We start from the raw sequence: 13,592 nt of genomic DNA, 5'->3' as shown, positions 1-13,592 counted from the left end.
TGAAATATAATGCAGAAATGGATCTTGACTTCAAAAGTTGGAGAAAGCATACCACCTTCAGGGCTATCCACAATTAACAAAAAAATATGGACTTTTTTTCATTAGTCATAACTAGATGAGTAATCGTCTTAAACCGAGTGGCAGTTACCTTGCTAACCCTAAGTGCTACCATTTGACATTCTAAAGGCTGCTTTATCTGAAAAAAGGTTTTTTAGCTCAACTGCAATTCCACGCCCCCAGACAATGCTGTTTGATAATTAGTCCCCATTTTCACAGGAACAATTTTAAACAACGTTTGGTGCATGCACACAAATCAAGGTGCACCACTATTTTGTGCCCATATGTCACGAGTTGCACGTGCACTTTTGAAAGGCTGGGACTTTTTGTTAAAGTACAAAAAGAGGCATCAGATTTTGTGTGGATGCAGAGTTCTTACCAGAAAGCGAATGAACACAGCTCATTTAACAGCATAAAACCAAGACTTTACTTGGTAAACTAAATGTGCATTTTCATTATGCCACTTGTGCTATTCAATTTCTGAAATAACTTACTACGTTGGCCTCCCCATGTAGATTCCAGGTGTAGGAGTGTGAGGCCTTTTTGTTATAGAGAAATCTACACGGATTCTTCTTCCATCAAGTTCCATTCCATTGGCACGCTCTTTAGCCTATACAGAGTGAAACAACGATTTGGAGAACGTTAACTGCAAATAGATTAACTTTAGCCCAATAAGGTAGATAGAAATGTGTGTTAGCTGTACTTTTTTTCCTCCATCTAGCTGGGGTTGGGTTGATCAATCTTTTCTAAACTTGCCAGTCCAGCACTTGCTCTATACAGACTTCATCCTCCATTATAGTTTATCCACCATATTTACTTGGCTGTCCTCTCGTTCTCTGGCTGCAAACTCTAGTCTCTGTTTGCCTACTAGGATTCCCATCATCCATCCTTGTGCATGTCAATACCATCTCAGTTTCTCCTCTTGTAGATTCCTTCTGATGCTGCAAACCTTGGTCTCACTTCTAATGACATCATTCCGCATATGGTCCAGCAACGTCTTCTCTCAAACATCACCGTTTCGATGTCTTCAAGTCTTCTCAAATGCCTCTTTGGTTACCCATGACTGGTCCACTGAGAAGAGATTGTCTCACCATGGTTTTCAATCGCTGCACCACATGTAATCTGGACACCAAGTTATTCCTCCTACCCTGGACCAGATTTCCCCTCCATGTTCAGCTGTCTGGCTATGGTTCTTTAATTTCTCCATTTGTCACTAATGGGCCCCCAAGGCAAACAAAGATACCTGATTCAGGTGCCATCCCTCAACTCTGATATTCATCTGTTCTCAGCAAGTCATCCACAAGACTATTTTCTTCTCTCATGCTGACACTACAGTTTGCTAGTTCCCTACTGCAGGCATTAACTGCCTGGACGAAAGCTTCCTCACCACTGACAACCATCAGTACAGTTTAAATTGCATAGGGCAACTTCATAATTGTGATTTATTTCTTGGGTAAGAAATCCAAATGGAAGGTGGTATGAATAATAATGAACTAAGCACTGATCCCTGGTGAAGTCCAACCTTCATCCTGAAACCATCCTTGAAACACTGTTTTGTCACGGAATTTGGATACAAATCCATCAACACCTGGGCAAGATTCTCTAGTACAGCGGCAGTAAATTCTCAGCCCACAAGCCATCCACAGCCCAAGCATTTTCACAATCTGGCCCCAAAATCCCTGTATCCTGGGGTGGGGGTGTCCGTACCCATGCCCCACCCATCTCAGTCCCACCCATTCCAGTCACTAGCTCCTTTCCCCCAAAAGGATACAGCCTCAGGGATTACCATGGGTAGATGGCCTGCGCGATGTGTGTTTGAGACCTCTGCTCTAGCACCTCAAAGCATAAGAGAGAAACCAGCAGTCACCTAGGCACCTCGCCAAATGCAGTCTCCAAAAAAAAAAAAAAAAAAAAAAAAATCCAGACAAGCCCAACCAGCCAACCATGGTAGATATTTCCCTCAAACTTCGTTACCTACTGGTTGCCAATGAACTCACCACTGTCCATTTTTCTTTTCTAAAGCCCAACTGCTTCTTTCTTTAAATGGGCTCCACTATTCAGAGAATGCAGCTATAATTCTGTTTTAAGCCTTGCTTCAAACTTGATTCCTCAAATTTTGAGCAGCTTAGGTCATGTTTTTTCTTTGTATATCAATGCCACTATGGATTCTCTCCACTCTCTGGGAATCATGTTCTCCTTCCAAACAGTGCAGGATTCACGTGAGCCAGTACACACCAGCCCCTTTCTCAAGGTTTTGATTGTTTCCACCATCATGTCATCTGTACTTGGTACTCTTCCAGGTGAGCTGCAGGCAAACCTCAAGTCATCTACATCCATAGTTATTGCTTTACATGACAATGCAGCATGTAAAGGGTTTTCCACATTAACTAGAACTTGAAAATGGCACTGTAAGTGATGTACAAGACCTCTGAATCCTTTCAGAATGGTGTGTTCACTTTGTCTTCCTTTTGTTTCATGTCCATGAGATCATGCTCTCTTTCCGGTACCGTAACAAAAAAGTTGTGCTACTCATCCAGTCATGTTTCTTGTCTTTTTTTAATGCTAGCTTTGCTGCTTGTTTGGAGGCTTGATAGGTGGCCTTCCCATTTTCTGAAACGTTAATTAATCTATACATGTTTCATCTGCACAAAGTTCACAATGCGCCCATTCACCAATTGTGATTGTTATAATCAATGTGCAGGGCACATCTGTTTCACTTAGTACAAACATATTCCTCTGGTTCATCTGAGTTAGCAAGAAGTTGTTTGCACATTCTTACTGTATTTCTTGGATGTGTGTAAAGAAGTCTCTTTTTTAAGCCAAGTGATTGCAAGCCACTACTGATTACTTAAGATGCCAAGCCATGTAGTCTCCCTTGTATTCTGTGTACTCAGTGCATACCATCCTTGTGTCTGCTCACAGTCTAATTGACTTGAATCTGCATTGGTAGTAAATTTTCTGGTCTATCCCTTTCACCTTTTAATACGGTTCAATTGCTTATCATTTTGGTTATAATTACAGCACAAATATAAACCCGTTAAATTGAGTGCCTAGTCAGGAGGGTAACTAGTACAACTGGGGATCTACCTAATTTTTGTTTAAATCGTAAGTCATTCCGTATTCTGTGCTGAGATACTGGCAAGGGACAGGATCTAACAATTCCTCAAAACAATATATAGCTCTTATATGGTAAGGAGTTAACCTTTGGGGATACATGTAAGTTCTTTTCACCTCTAGCTGTGGGAAAGCAACAGTAATAGTCTAAATGCCATGGTCAGGTTTTAGTCTCTAACTGCTCTGAAAAGGCAGTCATTTTTGATTGACATTTTTCTTCCAACATGTATTTTAAGTCTAATATGATTGTGGCTTTGGGCACATACGATTGATTACTCTAATATTAAACACTTAAAACCATACAAATCTTTTAAACTATTGTTGTAACACTATCATACACTTACACCTTTGTCAAGACCTACATCCAATAATCAAATGCAACCTATGGCAAAATCTTTGAGAGCTGAATACCTCATCCACTTCAGATTCAAAATTAGTTACGTTGTAAGCCTCATTACATATTAAAATCCTCCATTCATTGATTTAAAAATACTAACACAATTGTATCAGACATCGTATCTTTCACCCCAGAGATTCTCAAAGCAATTTACAGATCATATTCATATAGCACAAGTGAAATGCAGCAACAATCAGCAGGAAAAAATCACCTTTGGTCAAACACAAACAAGGGGAAAGAACCAGCTGGCACAGATTGGTCAAATCAGCTCTTGCTGAAATTTTAACTTATGGCATTTGAAAGCATTAGCACTAAATCATTGCTTTCAGAAACTCTTCTTTTAATCATATTGTCAAAACAGTTCAGACTGCTATTCTTGCTCTTGTCCAGGTGCTTATTTTCATTATAGCAGTATCAAACATTCATATCTTTGCTACACTGTCTCAAGGGTTTAAGAGTCACATTTTACAGGGCCATGTAATAGTCATACAGGAATAAGTTTCCAACATTTCACATTTTCCAAGTGTTATACAATCCAGCTTACCTCCTTTGCATCATCAACGTTTTCAAAATACACAAACGCAAAACCCCTTGAACGCCGAGACTGCTGGTCATACACAATGGAAACATCAGCAATTGGGCCATACTTGGAGAACACTTCTCTCAGGTCCCTTTCTGTGGTGTACAGACTCAATCCAAAGACACCGAGACAACAGTTTGGGTCAGGATTTGCCTACAAGAATTCAAAAAATGTTTGCTTTCAAACTTTTAGCAAAGCAATGGACTGCACTATTGTGAGTTGATTTGGCATGACTTCAAGACGGAAACAAATGTACTGCTATCTGAGAGTTTTACTTGCCCACATCTGTGTTAGAAACAAGTCATCAGACCTAGCTTTCACAAAAGAATGTTTTGCATTTCTCATTAAAAACGGGCACACAATACCCATATCAACTTTACAGCGGAATCACAACTGTCAAACAGTACCCATTTCTGTAAATAAAATGCAAAATATAGGAAGGCCTCGCCATCCATGAATTCGTGGTTTGCTGTCTGGCACAGACTCAAGTACAGAATTCAGCCTGCTCATCCTCTCAGAGCCCCCTAAACCACATTAAGGCAACTAACGGAACACCCAGCCTTAAATTACAGAACCAAAAAAGAAGAGAGTGATGCAGACAGCGGTTAACAGATTAAGGAGGAAGAAAAGGTGATGACATTAAGCCAGAAAGTCAAATTACTAAACAAGCTGGCAAATGGTCCCACTGCGGCCTCAGTAGCTAGACTGTATGGCATTAATGAGCATACTGTGCATTATACTAAAAAGGAGCAAAACATAAGGAACAGCATTGCTGCAAGGGCTCCAACTTGTGCAACAGTGTTATGTGAGTCATGGTTCTGTAACTGAAATGGAAAAAGCATTATGCATTTGAATTGAGGATATGGCACAGAGACAAGCACCTGTAAATGGTGCCGTGACTTGAGAAAAAGCTTTGAGCTCCTGGAAGCATTTTGTGCAAGTATCAGGCAATGATGGGGGAAATCAAGACAATGCAGCGTCATTTGTCGCAAGCAGGTGGTGGCTTGACAAGTTTAAAAACATCTCCTCATTTACATTATATGAAGTTGACATGGGAAGCAGCATCAGCAGACCATAAGGCAGCAAGGGCTTATCCCTCACTTCTTCAAATCACTGCGGAGAAGGGTTACGTGCCCCAAACAAGTTTTCAATGCCCACGAAATTGGCTTGTTCTGGAAAAGGAGGTCCATAAGAACATACCTTTCCAAGGAGGAAAGGATACCTCCAAGCTACAAGGCAGCAAAAGACAGGCTGATCCTGCTCTATACTCATGCCTCTGGAGACTGCATGATGAAACAAACCTATGTTGTTGCAATGTGCACTGAACTCTAGTGCATTTAAAGGGAAAGAATAAGAATAGTTTGTCAATTTCTGCAGGTCAAACAGAAGGGCTTGGGTCACAGCTGATATTGTTGGATTGGTTCCACAACTGTTTTGTCCCTGAGGTAGAAAAAATACTTATGGCCCAAAGGGCTGCCCTTTAAAGTTCTACTCACTTTGGACATTGCCCCAGCCCACTTCTTAGCACTCTGCAATTTGCCCACCCTGAAGGGCAAGTGCTCTTCCTGCCACCTAATATGACCTCACCCAGCCTCTTGAACAGGGTGCAACTGGAAGCTCATGAAACATCTGAGCTCAGACAGTGTTGGAAGGATTACAACACAGCTCACTGCATCACTAATATCAAGGAGTAGACTGATGAAGTGAAATGATCAACCATCAATGCTTGTTAGAGAAAGTTGTGGAAGGAAGCTGTCAGTCATGTGTCTGATGTCCCCTGTGTCCACGTAGAGATTACAAGGATTGCCAGAATGGCCCATGATGCGGCAGGGGAGTTGACTGATGAGGACTTAGCCGCACTAATGACAAATACTAGCGAGGATAAAGAAGAAACAGGAAAAACTGGCTGATCTCTTCAGATGCAACAAACACCTCACTGACAAAATGTCTGAGTACAATCCCTCGAAGTAAAGCCTGAAAGATAAAAGGGACATTGAAGCTGCCACACTATCATACAAGGAAATCTTAAAGGAAAAAGAGCAAGATTAAACAGCTTCCCATCAAAATGTTCCTTTGTGAACCTATCCTACCCTCTGAGAGGAGCAGTAAGATTCCCACACAGCATGAACTGTTTTGTACGATAAAGATAATGCAATCAACTTCAACCTTAGTGTTCCAGGTTTCACTCTTAATTTACGACTTTTAAGCTGAACTTGCTTGTTGTCCGCTAAACAGCAGGCAATAAAACGTTCTTTGCAGATGTGTTTGTCACAAACACCCACACCCCGTTTGTAATTTGTGGTGCTCTCTGGAATGTAACCAAATGGTGAGGCTTCTCTATACGTTATCAACCGTATAGAGTGCTGACTCTTGGACATGTATTGGTTGGCAGGCACCTCTATATTTGAACAGTTTGCCATTTACTTTATTCCACATTTTAGAAATTCACTTCAAGAAATTTGAGCATGGACATGATTTTTCAGTCAAGCTAGTTTTTGTTTAACAATAGTACCAAGACAGTTTTTACCCCATTCCCTCTGGCCAAGGAAGGGTCTTTCTGATTAGGAAACTGGAATTTCAAAATGAAGCCTATATCCATGAGTGGTTACATACACTTAGTTACTTGGTAGGGATGTTCATGAATGCAACAACAATTACAGACTTCATAAACATGGGAAGTATCTTAAGTTGCCGTAAGCAATTGGAAACTTTACAAAAGCCTACAAACATCTACGACCACAAAATTTTCTTCCACAAATTATTCAAAGAATTCTTAATATAACGTTTAAAATGTGGTCATTATAGTTAAAAGCACAAACTGCTCTGGTTTTACTGTGACTTATTATGGTTGTACACTATGAAGATACTCTCAAATCTGAGAAAAGATGGAAGCAGATTGCTCTTACTGTGTCCTTAGTTCAAGGGAGAGAACAAAGAGCTAAAATTAAAATCTCAATGTGTTAAACCTAACAGTCTTACCCTGTTTCCAACATGACGCCTGCGAGTAGACATGGGGGAATGGCTGTGACTGTGTCGTCGTCGATAATCCCGACTGTAAGACCTGCTCCGGGATCTCCTGTGCGAGCGGGAACGAGAACGTGATCTTGTGTAGTGTCTACGAGAACTCCTTCTTGATCTAGATCTGTGGAGAGAAGGAATTAAGTCACTTCTGGAGGGTTCCTATGTTGCAACTTCACAACAACAAGAGGAATTCAAATACCCACTTTCTATTTACAGTTAGCTTGTAACTTAAAAATACTTCTGTATTACATTTTGTACCTGTTCTTAAAATTTCCAAGTTTCTCAGCTCTTAAGAGTTAGTTTACTGTATGGTATTTATCACTACAGCAGGCCTCTATATAATTCTATATTTTAAAATCTCAAGCATTTCCCAAACAACTATTTTTAAGCTGTTCACACCAAAGTCAATTGCAAAAGTTCAACAAATGTTCTGAAAAAAGGAGAGGGTAAAAATGGCATCATCTTAAGACAATATAAATAAAAAGGAGACCAGAGATGAGACACAAATATGACTGCAAGCATAGAAAGATTTTCTTATGAGAGATATCATTTACAAAACTGAAGAAACACGAGGCATTATTATTTATCCTTAATATATAAGATACATAACATAGCTGAAAAACAATTACTTTATAAAAACTGAAAGGAAATACTCTTCACACAATATAACAACATGCAGCACCCTGCCAAAAGGCATTAAGACGAAGACCTAAGTGGGATCTGAAAAAGATTAGACGTTTATACTGAGTATAAGAACATCCAATTACTCTGACCACTAACTGCAGTTGAGTATTCCCTTTGCGCAGCCGTGCTTCCGGGAGGCACTCCTAAATGCAGTGTGTTCTAAATGGTGTTCCACGGAAGGAACCCCGGGGTTCTGCAAAGTGAAAATTCCGGCTCTGCAAGAAAATTCCATTACAATAGCTGACTCCTCTGTGGCTCCCTTCCCTGCTACCGCTGAGGCAGCAGAACTAAATTTAAGCGGTTTAATGGCTGGCAGGGTTGCGGGGGCGGATCTGACTGTTAAACCAAATGAATTTAGTTCCATTATTTCAGCAACGGCAGGGCAGGCAGCTGCAGACAGCCCCTCACTTTCCCCACTGCCCAAGCAGCCACACCTCTCCAGTGGGGATGGTTTGGCTCACCCTGCTAGCAGAACACCTTCACACCAGCCTTCCTTCTGCTGGCCACATGTGGCCGCCTGGCATAGGTTTCCCAGCCAGCCCCACATATGAGTTAGTCCCAGGAGCCAGTTTGGAGCAGAGGTGAGTTAATTCTGGAAATTGGAGAGGGATTGCTTGTTGGATGGGGGCAAATTTGGAGGCTGAGGCAGCTAAAGCTTGGAGATGGGCGGTGGGTTTTCGGCCCGAGGGGGACAGACCCTGGGAATGGGATTCTGAATATTTCTTTCGCATTTAAAAGGGTTCTGTGGCCAAATAAAATTGGGGAACACTGCCCCAATGTATTTGAGCTTCTGGAACTGTTCTAAAAAAGCCGTGCTTACATCATAAGAATCTGGGTGATCCCCATCTGCTTTAATTGATTCCATCAAACCCTCTAGAACTCTTACTAAAAGGGGAAGTTGAGAAGATAGTACGATGAAGTGAGCTTTGCCTGACTAGAACACAACTAAGCAGCTCAATTAGCTAAATACAGTGCTGACCACGATACAGTAAACTCTCTTCATATCTGGCATTCTCTCATCCTGAGCTCTCAAATAACTATCATTTTATCCATAAGTAAATGTTAGTTATGTTTTCCAGGAGAACAAAACAATGAAAGTAAATACAAAAACACAATAGAAGTTTATATAGTACAATACTCCTGTTCTGGGTAAATAAAGTACTTGGCATTTTTGTTTCTTAATACCAAATCTTGTTTTTCTTTGGTGTTACGGATTGGTTGGTATCCATTTCTATTATCCAGAATATTTGACTATCTGGCAACCCCCAGGTCCTAAGTCTGCCAGATATGAAAGTTTACTATATCTCCATATTTATGCAGATTGCAACAGCTGCCTGATCCTCAGTGACATATAAATAAATCTGTAGTTCAGATAAATCCCTGAAGAATCTAAGTTGACAGTTAACTTCTCTTCAAACAAGTCTCTGCATTGTCCCTTCTGTGACTCAAGAAATATCCGAAAGGGCAGAAGAAGGGACTAAGAAATGCAAACGGGGTATAGACTGTTGGACAACCTGTGAAATCTGAATTGTGTGGATGTCAAAGAAAATGAGCTAAACTTCATATATGTTTCATGTTATTTTCTATTTTTCCATCTACAGACTCCTAGGAAAGGAGGAATGGAGACAGATGAAAGATATTACTTCTACAGTCTAAAAGACAATGGAGGGAGACGCTAAGTTTGTTCAAGTTTAACCCTGAGACGACAATGCTAGCATTAGTCCTCTTCTTGGGTTTTATTTCTATACAAAAATTGACATTAAAAAAGGAAGATTTCCTACGCTGGCCAACAAGCAAGGTAACTTGCTCCACTGTCATTTGAGAACGCAGGTCATAATTAACTGTGACATCAGGCACGCTTTGGAACAGAGCAGACCGTCAGTTAGTCTTGATGGGCACGGGGAAGGCTATATCAAGAAAAGGGAGTACCTGATCCCAAACTTGTAATGGATATTGGCATGCCTTGTCACACCAGACATGGAGAGTACAAGCTATTCCCCCCAGGAACTAATATCCCTGGCATCTATCAGAAACGCAAGAGCCATAAGCATTATTAATATCTGCTGAACACCTAGCAATCAGGTGCTGAAAAGCTTAGTGGAATCCCTGCTGCAGGACCTTGTGAATTATGTGACTTCTTGATGACAACATGTGAAAATGCCAGCTATCTAAAGCCACATCTATACTGCAACTTTAGTGCGCTACAATTTCCTTTCTCAGGAGTAAGAAAAAAATCATTCAAGTGCAAGTAAAGCGCAAGTATGAACAGCCTCCCAGCATTGGAAGCCACACACTTCATTGAGGTGGTTTACAGAGAGCGCTGGGGGAATTCTCTCAGTGCTGGTACTGTGACAGCCTTTTGATGTTTTAAGTGCAGACTTAGTTTAAGTAGGGTTCAACAAGCTGTCATTGTCAGAGCCATCTTTCAATGCTTTATTTAAAAAAACAAAAACAAAAAGACGGAAAAAGCCACAATGGAATCTTCTCTTGGACTGAGGTGACCTCCAGTTCTGACAGCACTTTTACCAACAAGTCTCAAGTCACTAGGATGCGACAAAGATACAGATGGAACTACAGAATATGAAGATTGTTTCATCAGTAGCAGAGTCATTTGAAATAACCACTACTTTCTTTTCATTTGAAAATGAGATTGTCATGTAAATTAGTTGGAGACTGAACTTTAATGAATTTTACTTCCCCCACAATGAACCAAAAAAGTAAATTCTTATCATCCTTTGGCCTTCAGAAAGTCAAAGGAGAACCTTCTTCTCCCGTCCCCATCTGCCTCTATACCTATGTCATCCCAACAAAACTTGCAGAAGAAAAAACTTGGAGAAAGTGACATAACACTCCCTATATTCCCAGAAAACAAAGTCTAAGTGACCCAGAAGAAGAAACAGCCTCCATATCTACACTATATGACCCCTTACCTGACCAAGGGCCTTCTAGGACCATGACTATGAATCATAAGACTGGTAAATTCTCCTGATGCAAAGAAGGGACCCAAACAGATCTCTACAGAAAGCAATAGTTAACGTCCAGACTGAAGAGGGGGTTATCAATATGAAGGAATCAGCACTGTGAAAGAGGAGTCAGAAGTAACTGGGATCAGCACTCATTAGAAGAGCTAGAGGTGCCTTTGAAATTAAAGCCTCTGATCTGCTCACATGCTGCCTTGAGTCTTGCAGATTTGATGCCCATGTTGCGTGGAGCAAAGCCCCTCTTAAACTTCCCTTGAGTCTGTGCTCAATGGAAGTTGAAAGCCTCTGGCTAAGTTGACAAACAGAGCAGCAGCAAGGAACCCACGATGTCAGAAGGCTACTACTTGGATGGAGAAACGCCTGAAATCACTGGCACCAGACCCAGTTTCATCTGTCACTGACCTGGCAATAAATATGCCCCCTATCATGCATTGGTTCCAAATAAGCAAAGGTGTTCATTCTGAGAGCCATGGATTCTGTATCCCCCATTGCAGGGAGCGTCAAAGACGACTACATTCTAAACTGTCCCTCAGAAGAATGAGGCTGAGCACGAGACAAATCAGATCTCTACACGGAAGGCCTGGAACCAGTGTTCACATGCCCAAACTATGGCATGCCAAAAGCCAGTTCAGGAGATAGCTTTCTGAGAGACATTAGACAGCAGTGGTGTGCATCAGACACCAAGAAAACGGACATAAGATGTCCCTTTATTCGCTTCTTTTCTGGAGAGTCCAAATAGCTTCTCATACAGAAATCCTTCCTTGCCCCTGGGCATTTTGTTGCGCCTCTCTGAACCCTTTCTATTTGTTTTTTGTAGCTGGATGAACAGTATAGTATTCTAAGCAAAGTTATATTACTGATTTATTTCCCCTGATAAGGATGTTCCTAAAATCTTGCCACTACATAAAAGGGAACTATAGAATAGTGTACAATAAGCCACCTTTATGTGACTCTTGACACACTGTAAACATGTCATGAAGTCAAATTGGGAATTCTGCTGTCCAAAAATCTTTTTTTAACATGTTGAGTCTGAAAGGTGTGCTATTTCCAATACTCACCTCTTCCACAACGTTCCCTTTTCTAAACTAAATCTTTTAGAACCGAGGTCATATGCTATAGAAGATGTTATGGTTATGAACCAAGTCAATGACATCACAAAAGACAATAGAGTGAATGCTGAGAGGTGAAGAAGTTTTACCCAGGCAATTTAATAGTTTGTTGATGTTTAACTATCAATAGCACAATGTTTGTGAGAAAGCAAACATTTTTGTTCAGTCGGAAACACCTTCATCCCATAAATAAAGCTGTGAACCTCTACACAGAAAGGCTGCAGATCCTCCAGGCGAGAAAGAGGAAAAAAACACATCAGGGAAAACCTAACTTGATATTCTTGAGGTTGAAACAAGGACAGCTCCCAGACTAATGCAGTAAGTGATGCTCTGTGGGATGAAGGTGGACAGCCTTTGGTGGGGAAAGAACAGGTTAGGAGCTGTCTAAAAAAGCTAAACGTACACAAATCCATGGGCCCGAACCTAATTCATCCGAGGGTTCTGAGGGAGTTGACGTATGTTGTTGACGAGCCCATGGCCATCATCTTTGAAAAGTCGTGGAGATCAAGTGAGAGCCTGGATGACTGGAAAAAGGCCAATGTAATGCCCATCTTTAAAAAAGGGAAGAAGGATGATCCAGGGAACTATAGGCTGGTCAGTCTTACATCAGTCCCTGGAAAAATCATGGAGGGGCTCCTCAAGGAAGTCATTTGAGGCACTTGGAGGAGGGGAAAGTGATCAGGAATAGTCAGCATGGATTCATGGAGGGCAAGTCATGCCTGACCAATCTGATTAGTTTCTACGATGAGATAACTGATTCTGTGGATTTTTTTTTTTTGGGGGGGGGGGGGGACACAAAGAACACCAATGGATGTGTTTTATCTTGACTTTAGCAAAGCTTCTGATATGATCTCCCACAATATTCTTGTCAGCAAGTTAAAGGAATGTTGATTGGATAAATGGACGGTAAGATGTATAGAAAGCTCATAAGTAAAGTCTGGCCCAGTGGATAGTGATCAACAGCTCGATGTCGGGATGGCGGTTGGTTTCTCGTGGAGTGCTCCAAGGTTTGGTTCTGGGTCTTGTTCTGTTCAACATATTTATCAATGACCTGGATAAGGGGCTGGATTGCACCCTCAGCAAGTTTGCAGATGACACTAAGCTAGGGGGGAGAGGTAGATACGCTGGAGGGTAGGGCTAGGGTACAGAGTGACTTAGACAAATTGGAAGACTGGGCTGCAAGAAATTTCATGAGGTTCAATAAGGACAAGTGCAGAGTCCTGCACCTGGGCCGGAAGAATCCCAAGCATTGTTATAGGCTGGGGTCCGACTGGCTCAGTAGTAGTTCTGCAGAAAAGGACCTGGGAGTTGTAGTGGATGAGAAGCTGGACGTGAGTCAACAGTGTGCCATTGTAGCCAAGAAGGCTAATGGCATATTAGGTCGCATCAAGAAGAGCACTGCCAGTAGATCCAGAGAAGTGATTGTTCCTCTTTATTTGGCTTTGGTGAGGCTGCATCTGGAGTACTGTGTCCAGTTCTGGGCCCCACAGTTATAGGAAGGATGTGGCTACACTGGAGAGGGTCCAGCGGAGGGTGACCAAAATAATTAGGGGGATGGAGCATATGACCTATGAAGAAAGGTTGAGGGAACTGGCATTGGGACTTGATAACAGCCTTCAACTTACTGAAAGAGGCTGTTCACAGTGGTC

The 13,592-nt window shown here is 41.5% G+C and overlaps 1 protein-coding gene across 3 annotated transcripts in view; it reads right to left on the bottom strand.

Annotated features, from left to right (window-relative positions):
• TRA2B (transformer 2 beta homolog) overlaps window positions 1–13,592 on the bottom strand; it is a 34,991-nt gene that overhangs the window by 8,787 nt on the left and 12,612 nt on the right. For all 3 annotated transcript variants that reach the window (XM_075003701.1, XM_075003703.1, XM_075003702.1), the window contains exons 3-5: window positions 7,128–7,290; window positions 4,113–4,301; window positions 552–667 (exon numbers count right to left, since the gene is read on the bottom strand). In XM_075003701.1, the coding sequence (XP_074859802.1) occupies window positions 552–667; window positions 4,113–4,301; window positions 7,128–7,290 (468 nt within the window). The remainder of the gene's footprint in view (window positions 1–551; window positions 668–4,112; window positions 4,302–7,127; window positions 7,291–13,592) is intronic.

The sequence above is a fragment of the Carettochelys insculpta genome, chromosome 10, assembly GCF_033958435.1.
Source record: "Carettochelys insculpta isolate YL-2023 chromosome 10, ASM3395843v1, whole genome shotgun sequence".
Taxonomy (NCBI): Eukaryota; Metazoa; Chordata; order Testudines; family Carettochelyidae; genus Carettochelys; species Carettochelys insculpta.
This window is presented reverse-complemented; position numbering and strand designations above follow the sequence as displayed.